The sequence below is a fragment of the Dermacentor silvarum genome, chromosome 1 (genome assembly GCF_013339745.2).
Source record: "Dermacentor silvarum isolate Dsil-2018 chromosome 1, BIME_Dsil_1.4, whole genome shotgun sequence".
In the NCBI taxonomy this organism is placed as follows: Eukaryota; Metazoa; Arthropoda; class Arachnida; order Ixodida; family Ixodidae; genus Dermacentor; species Dermacentor silvarum.
Genome location: NC_051154.1, coordinates 127704231 through 127727458, shown reverse-complemented (window position 1 = coordinate 127727458; position 23228 = coordinate 127704231). Strand labels below are relative to the sequence as shown.

General features: G+C 46.9%; 1 protein-coding gene across 1 annotated transcript; it reads left to right on the top strand.

Annotated features, from left to right (window-relative positions):
• The first annotated feature begins 991 nt into the window (after nt 1–991).
• On the top strand, nt 992–22026 carry LOC119450337 (lysosomal aspartic protease). Its single transcript, XM_037713771.2, has 7 exons — nt 992–1201; nt 3507–3606; nt 4124–4247; nt 9133–9574; nt 12708–12852; nt 18952–19050; nt 20440–22026. The coding sequence occupies exons 1-7, from the start codon at nt 1140–1142 to the stop codon at nt 20593–20595; spliced, it is 1128 nt and encodes a 375-aa protein (XP_037569699.2). The 5' UTR covers nt 992–1139; the 3' UTR covers nt 20596–22026.
• Nucleotides 22027–23228: the final 1202 nt, after the last annotated feature.

The window sequence follows — 23228 nt, the reverse complement described above, 5'->3', positions numbered from 1 at the left end:
GGCAAGCCGCGACAATGCTGGAAGCAATTTTTCTGAATATTACCGACCAAGAAGTCAACTCTGACGTAGAAGCGTTCCTTGAACACGCAGAACAGGCTCCAGCTCGGCTCTCCACACATGAAGGGCCAGCAACTCATCAAAGCCCGAAAGCTCAACCTCCCGCGCCGTTGCCACGCGATAGCGGACTGTCGGACGTTATTAATTTGCTTTCTTTTTCACTGCTTTGCACTGTTGGCGTTTATTTTTTTATATGTGCGGTCCTTATTTTCATGTGTTATTTTCCGCATCGGGACGATGATTTTTGAAAGAGGGGCAGTGCTACGTGCATTTCTGTATCTCGCCTCTTTGGGCACCCATACTTTGCTGTCGGTGAAGTCATTAAGGACTCCAGCGTGGCAGTTTGGGCATGTTGGTAATCCATAAGAACGTTAAATAGCGATAACTGGACATAGACAAAAAAGGCACGTATACACTAGCACCAAATTAGTTAAATGTGTAAATGGCGCAGTATACATGGTTCCTCTTTCTTGTGGTAATGTATATGGGGGACAATCCGGAAGGATGTGTCAACAATCACCTCGGAGAACAGCAGACTTTATTAAGAGCCTCAGGATTTTCACATCTTGCTGACCATTGCAGAAAATGCTGTTGGTATTCTGTTTTCAAAGAAACAGACTATTTTAAGACATCGAGATCAATTCAATCACGAGCGCGTACAATCATACCGTATCAAGAAATACCATACCATACCCAACAACGTTTTTTTTTTATTTGTGTTTTCCATAACGCTGGGCGATCCTCAAAAGAACAGGTTAGCTTTAGAAAGAAGCGCTCTTTGAAAATATTTTTTGTCTCCGTTTTGAGGAGTCATGACCAAGCAGCGAAAAATCTCGCAGTCTCGCAGTTTCGAAACGCTGCCTTCGTGATTCGGTGGAGTGTTTTCGTGTAGCGACGACGCGGTGCCTCAAATCAGTGCTTTCGGAAACTGATGAGTACAGCGACTGGCGATAACTTAAGCGACCTACAGGTCGAGCGCGATCACTTGGGGGTCACACCACCGGGACTGCAGAGTCGTTCCTAGGATTTAGTTTTCCACTCACGTTTAACCGCGCGCACGGGTCTACGACACGACGCCAGCCATGAATTCCTTGGGCCTAAGCATCCTCCTGGGACTGCTGGGGGTTTCTGCCGCCCAGTTCAGGTAAACAGAAGCGATTGCTGCTTGCCTATACAACTTCAAGCGGTAGAGAGAGACGAAGGCGGTTTATGGCCCGGGCGTAAACACCTGAAATAGAATTGGCGAAGAACTGATTTGGGATCGAACGAGAGTATATGTTATTTTGCTTGAGACAAAGAATAAATATGAAGCTGAGCAGACCATGCAATGCGTAGAACAGATAAGCGGTGGTCCATTAGAGTAATGTAGCAAAGCAGTAGATTCAATTATGGGACATTGTAGGTATAAATTGAGTTCGGCTCGCCTAATAAAGATGTGATTGAAAATCAACGGGAATAAGCCTTTTTCATTAGGTAGATTTGGTCAAGCTGCTGCGGTATGGAGACTTCACTGATGGCCATGAAGAAGCATTGGAATGTTAAACTCGTGTCGCTCGGTTGACTACTTTATAAAGCTTGGGTTTCAACGTGAGCATTACACGGAAAATGAAGACTGTGTAATTCAGTCACAATAATAGTATAAAAAGTGAGATAGGAAAGTGAACATAGCGTTACCGAAATCGTTGAGGCCCGGGCCACTACTCCTCGGTAATGTTACGTTAGAGTGCAAAAAAAAAAAAGACAACAGACATGCGGAGACAAAATTTATATTTAGTGTTTGTGAATGCAAATCTTGGCTCTATGAGCAGAAGAAGCACTTTAATTTCTTTTTATTTTATCAGGCAAAGCCCTTTCTGCGAAAAAGAAGAAAACAGAGGAAGGGTTAATTCCAAGTGGCATCGTAGAAAAGGTGCGATTTCATCTTCGAACGTTAAGACTTCAGGACTCCACGAAGGTGAAGGTTTTACTTGTGGAGCTATACATCAGAAGTTATTTGAGTTATTAATCACTCGAGTAAAATGGCAGAGACGAGTTTTTTGCTAAGAATAAACAAGATATGCCTGCGTTGAACACGTTGAAACGGAAAATAATTGACACACCTGCGAGATTTCGTAATACTCCCTTCCGCCTTACTTGTGTTATCTGGATAAGTCACAGAAGAAGTGTCTACCATGAGGTAATAAAGCCATTTCTGTTGCCGTACATACGCCGAATTGCCGCGTGACTGGTCGCTCGAGGCACTTTGCGTGTATTCACGGGCTTCTTTCGCGCTCGGAAAAACACATTTATGTAGCACGTATTGAGCAATAGAAAACTGTATCGGGAGTTTTTCATGTTACTCTACAATTTTCTCATTGACACTTTGATAATTAGGACAGTACTTCTCGAGTTAGATAATTAGTTACAATTAACTAATTAAATCTCAGTAACGAAAAAATTGCTGGCGGCTACTCCACTGTACTGGAAACAATATGCAATGGGTTTGCTTCGCGTAACACCGTTCCTATTTTTTTTCAATCGTGCTGCGTCATAGCTGGGACACCCTGTATATATATTTGCTTTTCTTGCACTGTTCTAGAATTTGAACAGCGGAGCTGTTTAAGCCGGCCGTTATTCCGTTAGTCGTCCACAAAAAATGTGGGCCGATCCTGGTGGTAGTGCAGAACGGGTTCAAGCGCAATGGCATATACCCCTGTGAACTAACGAAGCTGAGCCTGGCTTTGTCTAGCTAAGCATGGTTGGGACTACTTAAGCTTAGTCAGTCATCGATAGCCAATCAATAGCTAACCGATAATCGATTAATAATCAATAAATTCCGGAAAATGCTCGGGATGAATTCGTAGTGCTTAGTCTAGCCCAAAAGCCAGGACTAGCTAGGTGTCCATCAGCTCCGCTGTCTCTTTAGCATTGCGCTTCCAGTGCAAGCTACGCTAGTTTTTCTTTCTTTTTTTTATTATATCGTCCCTGCTCATACATGAAGAGTAGCACGTCTGCGGTCAAACACACGCCTGCAAAAACATCTACCTTTCAGCGAGGAACTCTCTGTGTCTCTCTTTCTGCATTAATCGTTGGAGAGACACAGATAGAAAACAGAGACTAACAATTTTCGGTCTTTATGGGTTTCCATAAATTCTTACTGTGTTGCACACAGCTTGCTTGGAACTGCCGCAAGTATTGTCTCTCTGTCATTGAGTTGGGTTTGATGTTGAGCATAGTATAAGCTACCTTGTTCCGCAGAAATGAAATGAATGAAGTGGAAAATGAAGACAGCATGAGAGCAATGCACAGCTCTAGCAACCAAAGCAGGAAGCAGAATCTAAAGGCAACTGATATCTTTCAAAGAACTGACGACAACGTAGCGTTAAAAAAAAGAAAGACAAACTGAAGCAGACGAGTTTTACGAGGACTAGAAATAATGAACGCTATTTTTTGTTCTCTCTTTTCTTTAGCATCTCCTTGTGGAGAAACACGACGGACGCGGAACCGAGACGGCGAATGTGGCTCAGTGCACCTTCCGTGATTCAGGAAGAATTGGAAAACGAAAACAATGTGAGTGCTTCACCTCAAAGGAGGTGACAAAATGTTCAAATAAATAAAACACAGAATCTATCAAACCAATACGGTGTTCAATGAATGCCCAATAGTGCAACACATGTCGCAAACACTAAGTAAAGCGTTATACATGGAACAGTAGCAGCATGTTTTCCTTAATTTGTTCATGTAACTCTTGGTGCGATATTTGCATGTTCATATATCTTCATTCAGCGCACGCTCATTACAATATATCTTCATTCAGCGCACGCTCATTACAATGGTCGGCTCAGATAAATTAAAAAAAATTCTCTGTCCACTAATAAAACACGAACAGGGCGTAAAACCTTTGTCAACAAAATGGGCGAGAAATACATTCAGTATAATCTATTTAGGCGTCGCATATCCTGCTGCTAGACAATTCCTCAAAAACTTCTGTATTGCTTCATTTGCAAGAAAATCGTTATTCATATATCTCTGCTTATCGTCAAATGAAAGCGGGGTAAGCATACACAAATATAATCTCTTCCTTCAGCTCCATTATTACGGACTCATCGGTCTTGGCACGCCCCCGCAACCATTCAAGGTCATCTTTGACACCGGTTCCGCGAACCTCTGGGTCCCATCAAGCAATTGCCCCAATACGGAAGACGGCTGCAGTAAGTACACCGCCGTAATCTATTATTTTAGTCTTCATTTGGTCGGAGTATCTGGAGCCCGCTGCACCACTTAAAAATTTAAGCCAAGCTCCAGCCCATCATTGTCTTTTAGTTAATTGATTATCAAATATTTCATGCACGTGAGCACTTAAATAATCGAATGAAAAATGTCACCGACGATTACGATACTCCCTATTGCAAAATTTGAGCGCAGCTGTATACCTGTTTTCATTTCGCGATATATTGAGGCCAATAATTTTAGAACTAAATCACCGCACCGACGGGCAGTGGGCCAGTGCCTTCAGTGCCTTCGCAAAGGGCACTGAAGGCACTGAAGGGGCAGTATGGGAACGCTGGTATGATGAGCGACCTCGAAGCCAGCTGTGGAAGAAGACGACGACGAAGGCGCGAGCAGTGGCACGAGCGCGAGGTGCAGTATGGGAATGCTGGCATGATGAGCGGCATCGTAGCCAGCTGATGAAGAAGACTACGACGAACGCGTGAGCGGTGGCACGAGCGCGAGGGCCAGTATGGGAATGCTGGCATGATGAGCGGCATCGTAGCCAGCTGATGAAGAAGACTACGACGAACGCGTGAGCAGTGGCACGAGCGCGAGGGCCAGTATGGGAATGCTGGCATGATGAGCGGCATCGTAGCCAGCTGATGAAGAAGACTAAGATGAACGCGTGAGCAGTGGTACGAGCGCGAGGGCCAGTATGGGAATGCTGGCATGATGAGCGGCATCGTAGCCAGCTGATGAAGAAGACTACGACGAACGCGTGAGCAGTGGCACGAGCGCGAGGGCCAGTATGGGAATGCTGGCATGATGAGCGGCATCGTAGCCAGCTGATGAAGAAGACTAAGACGAACGCGTGAGCAGTGGCACGAGCGCGAGGGCCAGTATGGGAATGCTGGCATGATGAGCGGCATCGTAGCCAGCTGATGAAGAAGACTAAGACGAACGCGTGAGCAGTGGCACGAGCGCGAGGGCCAGTATGGGAATGCTGGCATGATGATGAGCGGCATCGTAGCCAGCTGATGAAGAAGACTAAGACGAACGCGTGAGCAGTGGCACGAGCGCGAGGGCCAGTATGGGAATGCTGGCATGATGAGCGGCATCGTAGCCAGCTGATGAAGAAGACTACGACGAACGCGTGAGCAGTGGCACGAGCGCGAGGGCCAGTATGGGAATGCTGGCATGATGAGCGGCATCGTAGCCAGCTGATGAAGAAGACTAAGACGAACGCGTGAGCAGTGGCACGAGCGCGAGGGCCAGTATGGGAATGCTGGCATGATGAGCGGCATCGTAGCCAGCTGATGAAGAAGACTAAGACGAACGCGTGAGCAGTGGCACGAGCGCGAGGGCCAGTATGGGAATGCTGGCATGATGAGCGGCATCGTAGCCAGCTGATGAAGAAGACTAAGACGAACGCGTGAGCAGTGGCACGAGCGCGAGGGCCAGTATGGGAATGCTGGCATGATGAGCGGCATCGTAGCCAGCTGATGAAGAAGACTAAGACGAACGCGTGAGCAGTGGCACGAGCGCGAGGGCCAGTATGGGAATGCTGGCATGATGAGCGGCATCGTAGCCAGCTGATGAAGAAGACTAAGACGAACGCGTGAGCAGTGGCACGAGCGCGAGGGCCAGTATGGGAATGCTGGCATGATGAGCGGCATCGTAGCCAGCTGATGAAGAAGACTAAGACGAACGCGTGAGCAGTGGCACGAGCGCGAGGGCCAGTATGGGAATGCTGGCATGATGAGCGGCATCGTAGCCAGCTGATGAAGAAGACTAAGACGAACGCGTGAGCAGTGGCACGAGCGCGAGGGCCAGTATGGGAATGCTGGCATGATGAGCGGCATCGTAGCCAGCTGATGAAGAAGACTAAGACGAACGCGTGAGCAGTGGCACGAGCGCGAGGGCCAGTATGGGAATGCTGGCATGATGAGCGGCATCGTAGCCAGCTGATGAAGAAGACTACGACGAACGCGTGAGCAGTGGCACGAGCGCGAGGGCCAGTATGGGAATGCTGGCATGATGAGCGGCATCGTAGCCAGCTGATGAAGAAGACTAAGACGAACGCGTGAGCAGTGGCACGAGCGCGAGGGCCAGTATGGGAATGCTGGCATGATGAGCGGCATCGTAGCCAGCTGATGAAGAAGACTACGACGAACGCGTGAGCAGTGGCACGAGCGCGAGGGCCAGTATGGGAATGCTGGCATGATGAGCGGCATCGTAGCCAGCTGATGAAGACTACGACGAACGCGTGAGCGGTGGCACGAGCGCGAGGGCCAGTATGGGAATGCTGGCATGATGAGCGGCATCGTAGCCAGCTGATGAAGAAGACTAAGACGAACGCGTGAGCAGTGGCACGAGCGCGAGGGCCAGTATGGTAAATGCTGGCATGATGATGAGCGGCATCGTAGCCAGCTGATGAAGAAGACTACGACGAACGCGTGAGCAGTGGCACGAGCGCGAGGGCCAGTATGGGAATGCTGGCATGATGATGAGCGGCATCGTAGCCAGCTGATGAAGAAGACTACGACGAACGCGTGAGCAGTGGCACGAGCGCGAGGGCCAGTATGGGAATGCTGGCATGATGATGAGCGGCATCGTAGCCATGGAGCTGTGGAAGAAGACGAGGACGAACGCGTGAGCAGTGGCACGAGCGCGAGGGCCAGTATGGGAATGCTGGCATGATGATGAGCGGCATCGTAGCCAGCTGATGAAGAAGACTACGACGAACGCGTGAGCAGTGGCACGAGCGCGAGGGCCAGTATGGGAATGCTGGCATGATGAGCGGCATCGGAGCCATGGAGCTGTGGAAGAAGACGAGGACGAACGCGCGAGCAGTCGCACGAGCGCGTTCGCGCGGTGACGCCGAGAGAAGCCGACGCTCAACCCAGGAACGGGCGCCTAAGAGCTGCGCTCTACAAGATCGCACCAGATATTACTCTTAGATACGAGTGCATATAAGGCGTAGCATGAACGTGCTCAAGTATTCGCATGGGAATACTAACAATCAGCGTGCTTCCTGCTGCATTCACAAACCCAGCAGCTTAACTGAATAACACCTACTAGCAAATGCAACATCAACCCTTTTATATGTACCTTTTTACAGCGAAGCTGTATACCTCTAACAGTCAAGGAAATTTTCGTGTTTTCGTAAGCAAAAAACGCCAGGCTAAAAATTGAATACAAACAGCATATCTCCTTTGAAATCAGGCATACAGCTCAGCACTCGTTTTGAAAAGAAAAACCGAAAAACAAGCATCAAAGCCACATGATGGCTGATATGGCGCGTGTGAACAATGGGAACACCCACCGACGCGTACCGGTACAGATTAGGTTTGCAGCTGCTTCGAAAGGGGTTTACGTCATTGAAAACTCTCGTGAAATCAGTGTCTCTGGTTTCACTATTTGTAGAGCCGCGTGTGTGAATTCAAGTGACGTCACAATGGTAATCGTTGTGGGTGTCGTTTACAGCGTTCCTTCTCCAGCGTTTGTTTCCCGGTAAAGAATACGGTTGCGTAAGCTACTCCGAGTGGAAAAGTACCCAACAGCATAGAAATCACGTAGTGACGTCACCACGGTCTGGCAACTCATTCAGTTCATTCCAGGCTACCATGGGTAGACCACGGAAAGTAAGGACGCCAGAAGAACAGCGTGGATATAATGTTGTTGTGAAGTAATAAAGGGTGTGGTTAAGTACATTTCACTTGGCTCTGGGTTCACTCTTTGTGGAGCAACGTGTGTGAATTAAAGTGACGTCGCAATGGGTAATCGTTGTGGGTGTCGTTTACAGCTTTGCTGTCCGACCACCTTCACAGCGTGGATTGTTGCCAGAGTTTTTTTTTTGTCGCACTTCCTATAAGAGTTTAGTCCAATTTAGCCTACGCTCAATCCCCCGAGCACTAACAAGGGGGTGGAGGAGCCCGACGCTCTTCATAAACAGCTCTCAGCTTTCGGCACGGCTGTGTTCGCGGTACCGTTTCTAAACAGCACTATACATGCTAAGCTGCTTGGTCAGCAAGTAATAAACTTGTCGCCGTCATGAGGATCAAGCTGTGCCAGCACCAGACCTGCTAGCTTTGCAACATGTCTTGAATGCAAGCAATAATAAACGGACAGTAGCACGCTGTCCAGACTGCGTGGGTTTCTGTTGCACACTTGCAGTACACCAGTATTGCAGTACGCCTGAAATTTTGCATTGTAGCCCGTATTTGCACTACAGCATGCACAAGCGTATGTATATTGCAAGGCAGTTGTCTCTTCTGAATTTTGTGCTTTTTAGGAAATTTGCGAGCATACATAAGGAACAAACCTACACACATAGGGTTCCCTTTAAGCAAAAGAAAAAAAGAAAAAAAAATGTCAGGCGAAACGTGTTTATTTCACAGGACAACGAAAGTATGAATGGTGCACTTTATCTGTTGTTCATATTAAGGGCGAAGATTCAACACATGTACTTGTGTGGGCGCTATGGGACTTCAGAACATTGTATAAGATAACAAAAAACAAACCAGTCCAAGCATGCGTGCACTTATACTTCTATAATGATTGCCATCAACAGTTAATTACAATCACGTGGCCTAGAGGCAGTAATGGAACCATTCGGATAGTTAACTATAGTTAAAGCAATATGTTCGTCGATAATAACTAAGCTTTGAAGACGTACTTTTTTGTCGGTCACAGATAATGAAACTTCGTGCTTGCGACTAGCTCACTGTCTTTGTAAAAGCATGTTATCCCGTAACTTACATACCCATATTATAGCTTCACCAAATTCGGGTAAGATGATACAGCGCAGAGCTGTAACTCTATAGCCGGGCAAGGAGGTCTAAAAGTGAACGCTATGTCTTCTTTTCTTTGCGTCATCTATAGAGGACAAGAAGAAGTTCAACAGCGCTAAGTCGAGCACTTACCAGAAGGACGGCCGCAAATTCCGCATAGAATACGGAAGCGGAATTGTCCAGGGCATCTACAGCACCGACGATCTAAGCGTGGGAAATGGCAAGGTTAAGGCACAGACCTTTGCCGAGGCCACAAAGGCACAGGGTTCCATCTTCAGAGCGGCCAAGTTTGACGGGCTTTTGGGCCTCGGTTACCCAGCTCTCGCCGAAGACAACGTCGTACCAGTGTTCGACACCATGATTAAGCAAAACCTGCTGCCCCTGCCGGTGTTCTCCGTCTACCTCAACCGAAATCACAAGGCTAGTCCCGGAGGAGAAATCTACTTTGGTGGCATCAACTCCAAGCGCTACACGGGAGGTATCACCTACACCAGTGTCACGAAGAAGAGCTACTGGCAGTTCAATATGCAAGGGTACGTGCAATCAGTGTATCGCGATGGCCGCCTGCAGATCCGCTTGAATATTACACGCGCAGAATCAGGCAGTACAAGAATTTTTCTTTCGCTCAGGGCCAACTGTTTTAATTTCTTGCACCGATATGATGAGTTATCGCTGAAACTTGGTTAACTATCGATGACGCGTTTTTCTAAAAAAAAAAGAAGAGAGAAAGAAAAAATTAGAAAAAGAGGAAAAAATAAAAGAATTATGCAAACTCATAAGGCATCGCTACAAAATAGCGGCCGTGGGCCGCTATTTTGTAGCGATGCCTCATGACTTATTTTGGAATAGTCTTATCATGCACTGCTCACGGCCGGCTGATCCCGTTGATAACGCAAGCGGACCGTCGCTCTGACCACTGACAAAGCGCGATAAGCGCGAAAAGGTGTTATTACTTTAAAGTCATCGCTACAAAATACCGGCCCTGCATGCAGAACACGAAAGCGAAAAACAAAAGAACGCGCCGTAAAGAAAAATAAAGGAATACCGTCCCAGAGTTCATTAGCGCTGGTAGAACGGCTCAAGGCGCACAATATGGACTACTTCTGGTCGTGTGAGGCGCCGCTGTGATTGCGCAATGCCATCCGTCACGACCTCATAGTCAAGAGCGCCAATACGTAGGAGGATTTCGTAGGCTCCGAAATAGATGTCGCAAACGTTTTACATAAGTCATCGTCGGTGTATCGGGGTCCGAACACAAATACTGCCACCGGGAAAGATAAATAAGTGCGCGTGGCACTACTGACTCCGGGATCAGCCCACTTTGCTATGACAGGGTCGGCGCACCGACTACAGTGGGCATATTTCTGGAGATACTGCAATAGTAAACTGCGCACCCGCCGTGGTTGCTCAGTGGCTATGGTGTTGGGCTGCTGAGCACGAGGTCGCGGGATCGAATCCCGGCCAGGGCGGCCGCATTTCGATGGGGGCGAAATGCGAAAACACCCGTGTACTTAGATTTAGCTGCACGCTAAAGAACCCCAGGTGGTCCAAATTTCCGGAGTCCCCCACTACGGCGTGCCTCATAATCAAATCGTGGTTTTGGCACGTAAAACCCCATAATTAAAAAAAAATAGTAAACTGCGCTAATTACTCGGCGACACACCCAGCAAGCAGAGGCGCCAAACCTCGGGAAAGGAGGTCTTGAAAGGCTTGATTTAGCAAGAGAATTCTTCTCTTTATGACGTATATTTGTTGCGATGAGGATACTTAGGTACTATTTGTTGTATCACTGCGTAATTCCGCGGAAAACAAGGCCAGCTGCCAGCACATCTGTAGTGGTAGTAAGGATGGGATTGCTGTCCAGTGTGTGAGCTATTTGGCAGGACGGCGGTGGTGGCGGCATTAGCAGCGGGAAAGGCGAAGGGATAGGCAGAGAAAGTTTCGCTTTAAAAGCAGGACCTGGGCCTGACTGACAGCGGAGAATAATAATAATAAACTCTACGTGAACTACTACAATTGAATTATGTTTACGCATTTTGTATAGAACACCGGTGTCGGTTCGTTGTGCAATAGTTTTACCCATGTAGAAAAAATGCTGAGTTCGAGAGCCTTCCTATCACATGGGCGCGTGACGGCAGTCTCAAACATGCGTCATTTCTCTGTGTTGAATCGCTGACGACTTTGATATAGCATATCAAGGTTCTCTCGGTGTTTAACACAATTTTATATTTTACCCTCAAAACTGAGTAAAATAATTTAGGCCTACTAGTCCCCGGGAGGTTGTGCAAAAAGTAGTCTACTCATTTTTCGAGTCACTTCTCATTCCAAAGAGGTTGACAAGTAAGCGCCAGTCAGCATCTTACTTCTCAAAATGGGAAGGGGACATGTAAGACAGAAATGAAAATTTTATTGGCATGCATGAGCCTTGAGAGGCATCCGAGATTAGGTAGCGCGCGCGTCATCTAGGAGGTCACGGAATGAATCGGGATCATGACCACGATACGTGTGCTGAGGCGCTGTAATGTAAAGCTATTCCAATCTTTTTCTATTTCTTTGCCTTCGTTAGCCCTCCGCGATTGATCTAATATTTTGGGGCCATATGCGCGCTTCGCCTGTATGTCACGACACGTCACGAAAACTCCGAGAACTCTCATCTCAAGGTGACGTGTACATACAGATTACGCGTGAATAGGCTACACGAAAGAAAATCATTTCTTTCCGACTCTGCGCTTTTCCACATTACACTTCCGGTGCCGGGTGAAAATGTTTTCGGGCCACGCCTGGTTCGCCTCCCTGTCACGCGACGTTACAAAACCGCGAAAACTCACCACGCCAAAGTGACCTGTGCGCACTAAAGATGTATAAATATGCAAAAAAAACTGAACTTTTTTTATAATAGCCGGGGATTGGGCCCTGTTCCCAAAAGGAATAGAAGATGGCTGTCCACCGATTGCTCCGGCACTGTGTACTCGGAGCTGCCTACGAAAATTGATTTCTTTGCATAAAATACAAAATTTGCGTGGCAGTATAACGTCGCCTCGGCACGTATACGACATCGCTGTGCCAAATCATGAATGAGCATTTGTTTTGGCGGCATTTCTAACACCCCATTGCACACCACCGGAATAGTCGACGAGCCACCACAATCTAAGCAAGGGGAAGCGGACCAATCGGAGATATCGGCACCGCTCTCCTCACCTGTTTATCTATTTTCACTGTGCTAGCTGGGCCCCACTTAAATCCTGTCCTGTTCTGTGCGCTCTCGCTTCTCGTCAGCTATTTAGATAAGGAAAACCTGTCGCGGTAGGCAATGCTATTCACTTTGAAAGCAAACAAAAGTGACCTCCTATAAACTAAGGAAATTGCTTGATTGGGCAGTTGAAACAACCTTGCGAGCTATACCGCCCGTCTTTGCGTCGGCGGTTACGTAAATTTGACGTCAAGAGATTAGATTGAACTCAGAATGAAATAACTTGTCGTTATACTGCCTTTGTCGGTCGACCGTCGCTACTGTTGTAGTCTCCACGAACGACAGCTGTTTCTGACTAGCGCCTTTCATATTTCTACGAATTTAGGTGTGCAGGGAATATATCTAGGGCTTCATGCTTTCATGCCTATTCCCCCCTCCCACCCCCCTACTTCCACTGCCTTTTTTTCCACCGTCAGCATGCAAGTGAAGAAGGACAAGAACTTCTGCACTGGAGGGTGCGACGCTGTGATCGACACGGGCAGCTCTTTCATTGAGGGCCCCCAGGACGAGATCGAGCGGCTGAACGCTTACCTGAGAGCCAAGGAGGAGCCTAGTGGAGAGGTGCGCACCCTTATGACTTTAAATAACCAGATCAAAACTAGCAAACGATGGGGCTGAAGCCCCGGAGGATTCCTTCAAGATGAGTCAAGTGTGTGCTAAAACGGCGAGAACTGAGAAACGTTTTGTATTAATATTACTGTCAACCTTCACTTAATGGGTACCGTCGTGTCAGCCAGAATTTACCGACTACTTGCCATCGAGTTGAAAGACGTACACTGTAGCTGTGCTTTTGCTAGTGCGTACTTTCCGTAAAACAAGGCATTTGCCAATATTACAATGATTGGGGACATCTCTGAATGGTCGTCACAGGGTGCAACATTGAAAATAAGTTTGTAAGCGCAAGCAGCACGGATAAATGGCGTACATAGGCTATGGTGGCATTTCTTCCTCTATCCCGAAAAAGTGACATATCGTGCTGATCACCGTGCGTCTTACCTGATAGCCTCTCTCCATGCAATAATGTAGATGCCATATTTAAACTTGACAGCTGTTTTGCTGACGACACTGAAAGAAGTCTCGAAACGAGAGAGTTAAAATGCATTGTGCATCTTCCTAACGACCCAAGAAAACAACCTTTTTTTTCCTCATAGCGATAAGTATGATTTATCAATTATTCTGCCGGCTGGGATCATTCGTTAAAAATTAAATTCACGATCTGATTATGAGAATACCGTAATGGAGACTCAGAATTATTTTTGAACACCGTGGGGCTCTTTAACGGGCACCCAATGCACGGTACACGGGCGTTTTTGCATTTCGTCTCCATCGAAATGCGGCCGCAGAGGCCGGGATTCGGAACCCGCGCCCTCGGGCTTAGCTGCGCAATGCCGTAGCCACTACGCCACCACGACAGGGTGCGGTCAATGTTGAAGATACAGGAACATCAAAGGGGAGGGAACTGGAATAGGGAAAACAAGAAGGGGGCCGTTTGGTTGCAACGTGCTTAGACACTAAACTAAATTTTGAAGACCAGTTAGTGTTGTCTGATGCGGGGAAATATATATATATATATATATATATATATATATATATATTGACACAAGGTGCCTTGGAATCTCGCACGCCAGCCATCTCCTGTGCCCGTCCATGTGTTGCTACGCACGAAAGATAGCAGCAGCGAAGCGGCCAACACGTGCTCACAAGGCACGTGTGATCCGAGCAAAAGATCATCAGGCGGGGCACGAAGAAGAAGAAGACGTGTGGAACTCTTGTGAGAAGACCGTGTACGTTGGATCGAGACTCTTGCTTAACTGTTTGTCGGGCACAAGTTCGCCCAACGTAAATCAATTAAACTAACTTTAACCAACTGTGTGTTACAATTCTGGTGGAGGTGCGGGGTATGAGTTCAAGCCCTTCTCGAGTCAGAGAAAGCAGCCCGGACCCTCGCCGACTCACACCCACCGAACTGACTCCTGTTCACCAACGCAGCAGTCGTCGCCTACGTGGCGAGCTCCCCGAGTTTTCTAGACACAGTTCTACAGACGCAGTTCTACAGACGCAGTACCTCTGTAGACGCAGTTCCAGCAGTCTTCAGAAGCAGCGTAGAAGTCGTACGGGAGCTCGTACGATCTGTAGTGTGAGAAGAGCTCCAGAGGCTACGACTTGACCAGAATGCTCCAACGCCCTCTTCACTGGCAGACGTGGTTCGAGAAGAGGTCAGACAGGTGATCCGGAAACCACAGCTCAGTGCACACCCCCAAGCGCCATTACTGCGCCAGCCGAGTCTCTTATATGCCGATGTTCTGCGGCAAACTCCCGGGCGTGCTCAAGTCGCAGCCACTGCATCTATTAACAACGCGATGCCTCGAAATACGCTGTCGCCACCCGAGCGAAGATTTAGGAAGGCCGATGTATGGCGCACTCCTGACCGAATACCTCTTTGCTACGACTGTGGTGAAGCAGGCCACTTCTACCGAATGTTCCACTATCGCCAGGCAGGACTCCGTGGTTTTCCGGTAAACGCACCTTGCCCTCGAAATGGTGAGCGTCCATTCGAAATTGAGGAATACTTGTCAACTCATAAAAGCTTCCCATACACCTCTCAACAACACCAACCTCGATGAACAGCACCGTTGAGGTATCGGTCACCGATCCCCCGTCCGTCATCAAGCTCCCCAACACGCCGTTTACAAAGCCCGCGTCGGTAAAACTATAGAGTCAGCGACCTGGGGAGGTAAGGCCGCTGCCGAATGCGAAAACAGAAGAGCCTCCATCGATCACTCCGAACGACGATGAGGGACTCAGAAACCAGTGGCGTAATAGCGATGTCGCTTCCGATTTACGTGTGTTTGTTGATAGTTACGAAGTGAATGAGTTAGTGGACACAGGTGCAGATTAATCTGTAATAAGTAGTGAGCTTGCCAGCAAACTTGAAGAAAGTGCTGACTCCTTGTAAAGGGCCACAAGTCCGCACTGCGGGAGGACACCTCATCGACCCGACGGGCAAGTGCACGGCTAGAATAGGAATACGAGGCTTCACCTACGTCGCTAGCTTTATTGTGCTTTCCGAATGCTCAAGAGATTTGATTATTGGCATGGACTTCTTACAGGCTAACGGCGCCGTTATCGATTTGCGGGAATCACGTGTTTCCTTTTCAACGAGGCACGCTGTCGGAACATTTGACACTGAAGAAAAATTCGATGCCCTCTGCATTGCTGACGACGATGTGATGGTTCCTCCGAGATCCAGCGTAGGTGTTGCAGTAAGGAGCAACGCGTTCAGTGACTACGAAGGGATTGCAGACAGCAACACCAGACTCTTACTAGAAAAAGGGATCTGCATGGCAAGAGGCCTTGTTCAGCTGCGTGGCGGATGTGCCAACGTATTCCTCACTAATTTTGGAAATGAAGTGCAACATGTCGCGAAGGGAACCGTCATTGCAAGCCTTAATAACTTCGTCGAAGTTACGCACCTAAGCATTCCCGAGATTGCACTATCGAATTCCCAAGACGTTGATTCTGTCCTTGCATCAATAGACATCGAACCAGGTCTATTGCCCGGACAGAAGGAGGAAGTAGAGAACCTCATAAGAGAATTCGCCGAATGCTTTTCAACTTCATCTAAGATCCGACGTACACCTATCGCCAAACATCGGATAATTGTCGATGAATCAGGGAGGCCTATTTGCCAGCATTCCTAACGAGTGTCGCCAAAAGAGAGAGAAACCATCGGAAGTCAATTTAAGGAAATGCTTAAGGACGACGTAATTCAGCCGTCGGCATGTCCGTGGGCGTCACCTGTGGTACTTGTAAAGAAAAAGGACCAGACCTTGCGCTTCTGCATAGATTACCGGAAGCTGAACGCCGTCACCAAGCGGGATGTTTACCCACTTCCAAGAATCGATGACACTCTATAGATAGACTACGAGACGCAAAATTCTTTTCCTGCCTAGACCTCAAAAATGGGTACTGGCAGATAGAAGTGGACAAACGAGATCGCGAAAAGACGGCATTTGTGACGCCAGACGGACTATGCGAGTTCAAAGTACTTCCGTTTGGCCTTTGTTCCGCACCTGCAACATTTCAGCGGATGATGGACACTGTGCTCACCGGTGTGAAATGGCAAACCTGTCTCGTTTATCTTGATGATGTCGTGGATTTTTCTACTACCTTCGAGCAGCATGTAGAACGACTGCGGGCTGTGATGAAAACTATTAGATCAGCAGGTTGGACGATAAAACCACATAAATGCCATTTCGGCTTTCACGAGCTCCTTTTCCTTGGCCATGTCGTCAGTTCCGAAGGCATTCGGTCGGACCCTGAGAAGACTGCGGCTGTTGAAAAATTTCCAAAACCAACCGACAAAAAGGCCGTTAGGCGATTCTTAGGACTCTGCGCCTACTACAGGCGCTTCGTGAAATTTTTTTCCATATATATATATATATATATATATATATATATATATATATATATATATTGCGGCAACCTACTCCGAAACACTTTCGCTAAGACGTCAATGACATCATTACTGGATCATAGCCGGTAAAATGTAGCGATTCCGTCAACTTGATTCTATTTTCCTTTCTTATGATCAACCACTCACGCCCAGCCAATCGTTGAGATTACGTAAGCGGAGCAGAGTTTCAACCACTGATGAAGCGTGAGAAGAATTGCGATAATGTCGTCACATTATCCCGGCGTATAGCTTGTAAAATGCAGTCGCCCTTTTCCTCACGACCAACTATAAGGGAAGACCGACATTCTATTCAGGATGTTGCTTCTTATTTCTGGAGTTTTACGTGCCAAAACCCGTTCTGATTATGAGGCACGCCGTAGTGGAGGGCTCCGGATTAATTTTGACCACCTGGGGTTCTTTAACGTGCACTACAACGCAAGCACACGGATGTTTTTGCATTTCGCCTCCATCGAAATGCGGCCGCCGCGGCCGGGATTCGATCCCGCGACCTCGTGCTCAGCAGCACAACGCCTTAGCTGACTGAGCCACCGCGGCGGGTGAGGATGTTGCTTCTGAGAACCAAATTTTAAAGCTTAATTCTTGAACTGGTAGCTCAACAATATTGTTGACCTAACAAAAGCATGCTTTTGTTAGGTATTTTGCTACGCATACTTGTATTTGTCTAGTATTATTGTCTAGTATTTTGGTATTTGTCTAGGTTTTGCAGATGCATCTGCAAATACAAATATTAGTCTGTGCCTTTCAATTTACCTTTATTAATGTACCTGCTCAACAGTGGTATTCACAAAAATGTCAAGCGTGAGCAGCAGCAGATGTTGTTGTTGTTGTTGTTGCCTCAAAACATGCAGATGTACCGGTCCCTAAACCTGAAGGCTTCGTCGTTATCTTCTTAGCGCCCGTGGTGGTCATATTCTTGCCAATGCGATTTTTTTTCCTTTTTTAACCAAGCTCTTTTTTCTTAACTCCATCAAGGTACATCTCAAGAACACACATTGACCTTGCCATAGCAAGCTCTAGAGACCAGTTTTGGGCCATACATTTACCTGCCACCCCCTGGTCAACAATAAGTTTGACCTACTGTATCTCGCTTAGTTTTTAGGGAAACCGTTTAATTGGTATGTATTTGAGTTCAATTGGTATGTATTTGAGCAAAGTAAGGAAGAACTAAAGCCATAAAACCATTCTAGGTCGTCTTTCGTATCTTGCCAGTTAAAGGGTTAAAGCGAAGCTTCCTTTGCAGCTTTCACACTGCTGCTGCTGCTTCTGGCTGCTGCCTTGCCGAATAGCTCTTGCCGAATGCATGGGTCATACTGAATGTAATGTCATCGTCACGCCACCGTCATCAAAAAATCATCATCCCTGCTGGCTGCTGGCTGACGGCTGCAATCTTGGACGATTGCCGGTACCGGACATAGTGCAAACAAACACTGGAAAACACATACACATATACATACATAAACACATAAAAAAGCTAAGTTTTGCAGACAAGTGCACGAAACGTAGGTACACATACATAACATAAGACATAACTACTTGGCATCATAACAAGCTTAGACTTACACCACACATATGTCTTTTAGAGGACACTAAAATTTAATGTAAACCTTATCAGTGTCTTAATAAAACTCGCATCAGGAAATGAACCTGCAATCTTGTGATGAGCACAGAGCACCTAGCCACTGAGGCAACACATTGCGTCCGATATTGATCCACGCGGAAATGCCGGTGAACAGTACTGAGCATGAAATAAAAAATTTTTCTGGTCATTTGTAGTGGTTGCAGGGCACAAGCTTTTTGCATTGTTGCGCGATTCTACAACTTTGCCGGTTTAGGCGAAGCTAATACATAGCTCTTCATAAAGACAAACTGAAAGCATGAACGAAGTGTTAAAGGAGGACTGCAATGGCAACGCTCAGACCGTCTTAAAAAACAAAAACAAAGAGGGACCTAGAGAAGATCATTATTGTTTTATAGCGGTACTAACAGGCTTGTTTTCTCGTAATTTGTTTTGACGGCTGCGTACTTGATATAACACCAACCCTTGCATTCAGTAACAAATGAATATATATTATGAGACCTCCTAAATATATATATATATATATATATATATATATATATATATATGCGGTTAGAAGGAAGCATTATTCCCCATGAATAATTCGTACTTTATTTTTCAATTTCAGTGGCGTGTGAAGTGCGCTAATATTCCGAAGATGCCGAAGATTTCCTTCACTATTGGTGGAAAGGAGTTCACCATGACTGCCGACCAGTATATCATCCAGGTGAGAGGCACATACTTTTTTTTAGAGACATGTATTGGTCTCCTGACCTGGAAGGCCACCACCGGCCACCACCGGCCACAACAGATCAATTTTCCAATGTTTATAGCTCCAAGTTTATCGGTTACTTCTAAATGTCATTTGACCCTGGGATGCAGTAAGCCATTTCCTGGAATTTCGAATTCCTGCAGTTGCTTGGATACATCCTCACGTTAAATTACGGGCACCTCAAAGTCTCAAAGCAACTCACGGGTCATGACAGACGCCGTAGTGAGGGGCTCCGGATAAATTTAGACCACCTCCGTTTCTTTAGCGTGCACCCAAGGCGCCAATACGAGAGCGTTATTGCATTCCGGACTCATTGGAATGCGGCCGCCGCCGTCGGCATTCGAACCCACGGCGTCGTACTCAGCAGGAGAATGCCTCAGCTACTAAGGCTCCGTGACTGGTGATATATCCTCTCATAAAAGGTTGTTCGAGAAAGAAAAAAATCGTAAAGTACGACACAAGCTGGATTTGTAACTGTGATAGCATCGCGAGATTATCGATTAATCCGTGGGAAGGTGCGCTTTACGGGCGGGTGTAGAGCACCGAAATACTGATGCTGATAATGATGATTTATTGGCATCCCCTTTGAAACGGGACGGTGACGAATAGTCACCTAGCCTTCTTGAGATAATCAGGTATGATATACATGCTTTTCATTCTAGAAAAGAGGCGCTGCTTGTCCTGCGCTCCTAGTGCACACTTCCATATTACGCGTTGAGTTCGATTTTCGCGCTTGGAAGGACTTAGGTTTCTAAATGTGCATAACTACGGGAACTTTTGACTACAGCGCCTTGTGGCGACATTACGTTCCGTGACTTGCGGTTCATTCTCAGTGGAACGAACACGTATTGGATGAACGTTTTGCAATGCAACAAGTAAAAAAGAATGGCCCCTGAAGTGTTTTAAGTTTCTAGTTATACAGTATATTAGATACCGCATTTGCGCTGAACATTCAAGGGCTGCTGTACCGCGGCCCAGGGCCGATTTCCGCAAATAAGAGTTTTCTTTGAACCTTTTACCATATCGGAGGTCCTGAATATAAAGAGAGTTTGCAACATTGTGTACTCAGAGAACGTTAAAAAGTTTGCTCTTTCTTTTTATGAGCACGTTGGCTTATTATAGAAAAATGGCGGCGCAGAAAGAGGCAACAAATGTAAGGTAAAGGAGGACAACGATATGACTCTTAAACCCCGCACGTAGCTATCGAGTAAAGTAATCATTACAATTAACACGAGCGCTGCTATATCATATGGAGATGCAAAGCCTAGAAACTCGAAATGACCCGCACTTTATCCATCTTTTGGATTTCAGCGTTTTAACAGGCAAATTGCTATTTTTTTCCAGCTTGAAACATCAAAGAAGGTGAAGTGCTTCAGCGGTTTTGCCGTCTCTGACACTCCTACTAAGAAATTCTGGATTCTCGGCCAAGTGTTCATTGGAAGCTTCTACAGCATCTTCGACAGAGGCAGCGACCGCCTGGGATTCGCGATCGCCGCCTAATGGGCACTCCCGACGGCCGCCAGTGGAGAAGACAAACAACTAGAAAAGCGTGCACGTATAGTCCTATTGAAGAATATATTGTAATTAAAAATACTAGAGATAGCGAACACCTTAAAACGACGCTAATGGAACAAATGGTCACAAGAATGAAAGATCTGACAAGATTTGTGCAGTAAGAAATACCATAGCTTTGCTGAAGTAAGTGAGAAGCGTGAAGCCACCGGTATACATGTGGATTCTGTCACTTCTAAAAAAAAAGTGATCTGTAACTGCACGTACCACGTGGTGATGTTGAGCGGTCCAAGTTCTACAATCTTTAATGTGCGCTGACATCATGGTTAAGAGAGTGTTTTTTTTTTCTCTTTTTTCATTTATGTTTTGACTCGTGCCGAACAATTTAGTTACTGCACCCCTCGGACCAAGCCCAATAAACGCAGCAGATAATTATTTTCGTACCTACGACTTCTCTGAGCTTTTCACAAAAAACGGGTCGTCAACATTCAGAACCCCGAGTTTTTCTTGCAAGGAAAGTGCAATCGATTTTTACCAGGTCCTGTTTTCCGAAACCATTACACTTAGAGGACACTCGGGTTTATGCGTCTTTGCACTAAACATGATTTGCAAGCGTCCTGCCTTTGCATTGCTGATTTCACGCACTAGACGACTGAAGTCTGCTTGCTTGCACAGTTTATTCGCCTCTATCTTAAGCCTTTTTAGGGATACGTCACGGCTCTGGGTAAACACAGAAGGAATAGCTGAGCGGGGCTTATTACCAAATTCAACATCCTTAAAAATACCAAAACCTCTTTCCTTATCAGCAGGAAGATCAGAGAATCGGTGCTCTTTCAAAAGTGAAATAACGCGTCTAAACCGGTACATGTGAAACTGCAGTTTTGTTAGGCGTAACTACATCGACTCCCTCAGAAATACATCTGTGCACTTCACCTTCTGGAGTACACTTTGAAACACGTCGCACAAGGCTCAGGAGTTCCGACGCACTAAAATTAGGCACGAAGGCGAAGTTCGGACCAAACCCAAGAACACTTTCAACGTATATAGTGTGGAATACGGACCTCGCTGATTGTCTTGACAACACAGGATTTTGTTAGTTCCTTCTTGGGGCCGCTGGCGCGTAGACGGGGCAGTGTTTGCTGCCGCAGGAACTCTGTGCCGTGGTCAACAATTTGACCTCCCAGGAACGTGCAGAACTGCCCTTAGCAATCATTTGACCACCCGCGCTTGCCTTTGCCACTCACTTCTCAGAATCTTTAACACTCTGATTTCATGGCCTAGTGACGGATCAATGCCGCCAAATAGTCGCAAGACTTGATTGGGTAAGTGCTTGCAGCGGATTTAGGAGGACAACGTCCGAGCTTGAGCCAGTTAATCTGGACGCACATTCTACAGTGGACAAACTTTTAAAGTTTTTACTGAAGCCCTTAATTTACTAACACTGACGGTTGAATCGGCCGCCGAGGGATCACTGCTGAATTTAGATATCCAATTTGAGTTCTCGGACCAACACATGGTTTGGATATATAAGCCTAGAGCTAATTATTCCTTGTTCCCGTACAACTTCGCCCATTCAATAATGTTTAAATCGAGTATTGCTAACCCATGTCTTGGAAATGCTTTCAAAAAGTCGTGCCATCACAGGATTTACACAAGCCTGAATCATCAATCTGTACGGTTGACTATACAGCAGGGTTTCCGAAGGCTTTGCAGGTTTCTGTATCAGAGGGTTTGGTGAAACGATGTCGTGTAGGAAATAGCACTCGGGACGCAGCAAATGAACAGACGCAAAACAAACAAAAGGTAGCGGTAGTGCCCGACCTACACAAGACGGCACACGGTCTTAAAAAATTGCTAGTCGCAGGGAAGAAGAAGAAGCCACGGAGTGCGGATGCCCGTCGGGTGGACTCCGCAGTTTTCATATGATTCTCGCTGGAAAATCACAATATCGTGGAGAATATCCATTGATAATCGAAAGAAGAAGTGCCAAGGACCCCAAGTATACCATTCTCTACCAGGTGGGCCCATTTTAGGCCGTCAATCGTTCTTTTATCTCCCGCTACGTGTGGCGGGAGAGCTAAGCCTAACGCGAACGCCTCGACGCCAGTGTCTCCACCGTGGCCGCGGCTGAGAGAGCTCGGCCTAGCGTGCCGACGGAGTTGTCCGGGGCCCCCCGTTCCCCTCCGAGAGTTTTTGGTGGTGCCGTAATGGAGCTCATGAACGTGGAAGACAAAGAAGTGCAACGGGAGGAGCTCATGAACGTGGAAGACAAAGAAATGCAACGGGAGGAGTTCATGAACGTGGAAGACAAAGAAGTGCAACGGGAGGAGCTCATGAACGTGGAAGACAAAGAAATGCAACGGGAGGAGTTTGGAAAAGAATCAGGCTGGTGTGAAGTTAGAAAACGCGCGAAGAAGCGATGCAGCAATGAGGCCGGATTGGTCGTAAAACAAGCACCACGGAAGAACGTTCGTCGAGGAAGCAGCAAGACACAAATGGAAGAACGAACGCAACGTGCGACAAATCATCAGAGCAAGTAGGATGCCTAGCCTACCGAAAGAAGATTACAGAGTGATAGTGCGTCCACGTGGCGGACTTAACCTCTCGGACTACAAGCTGGC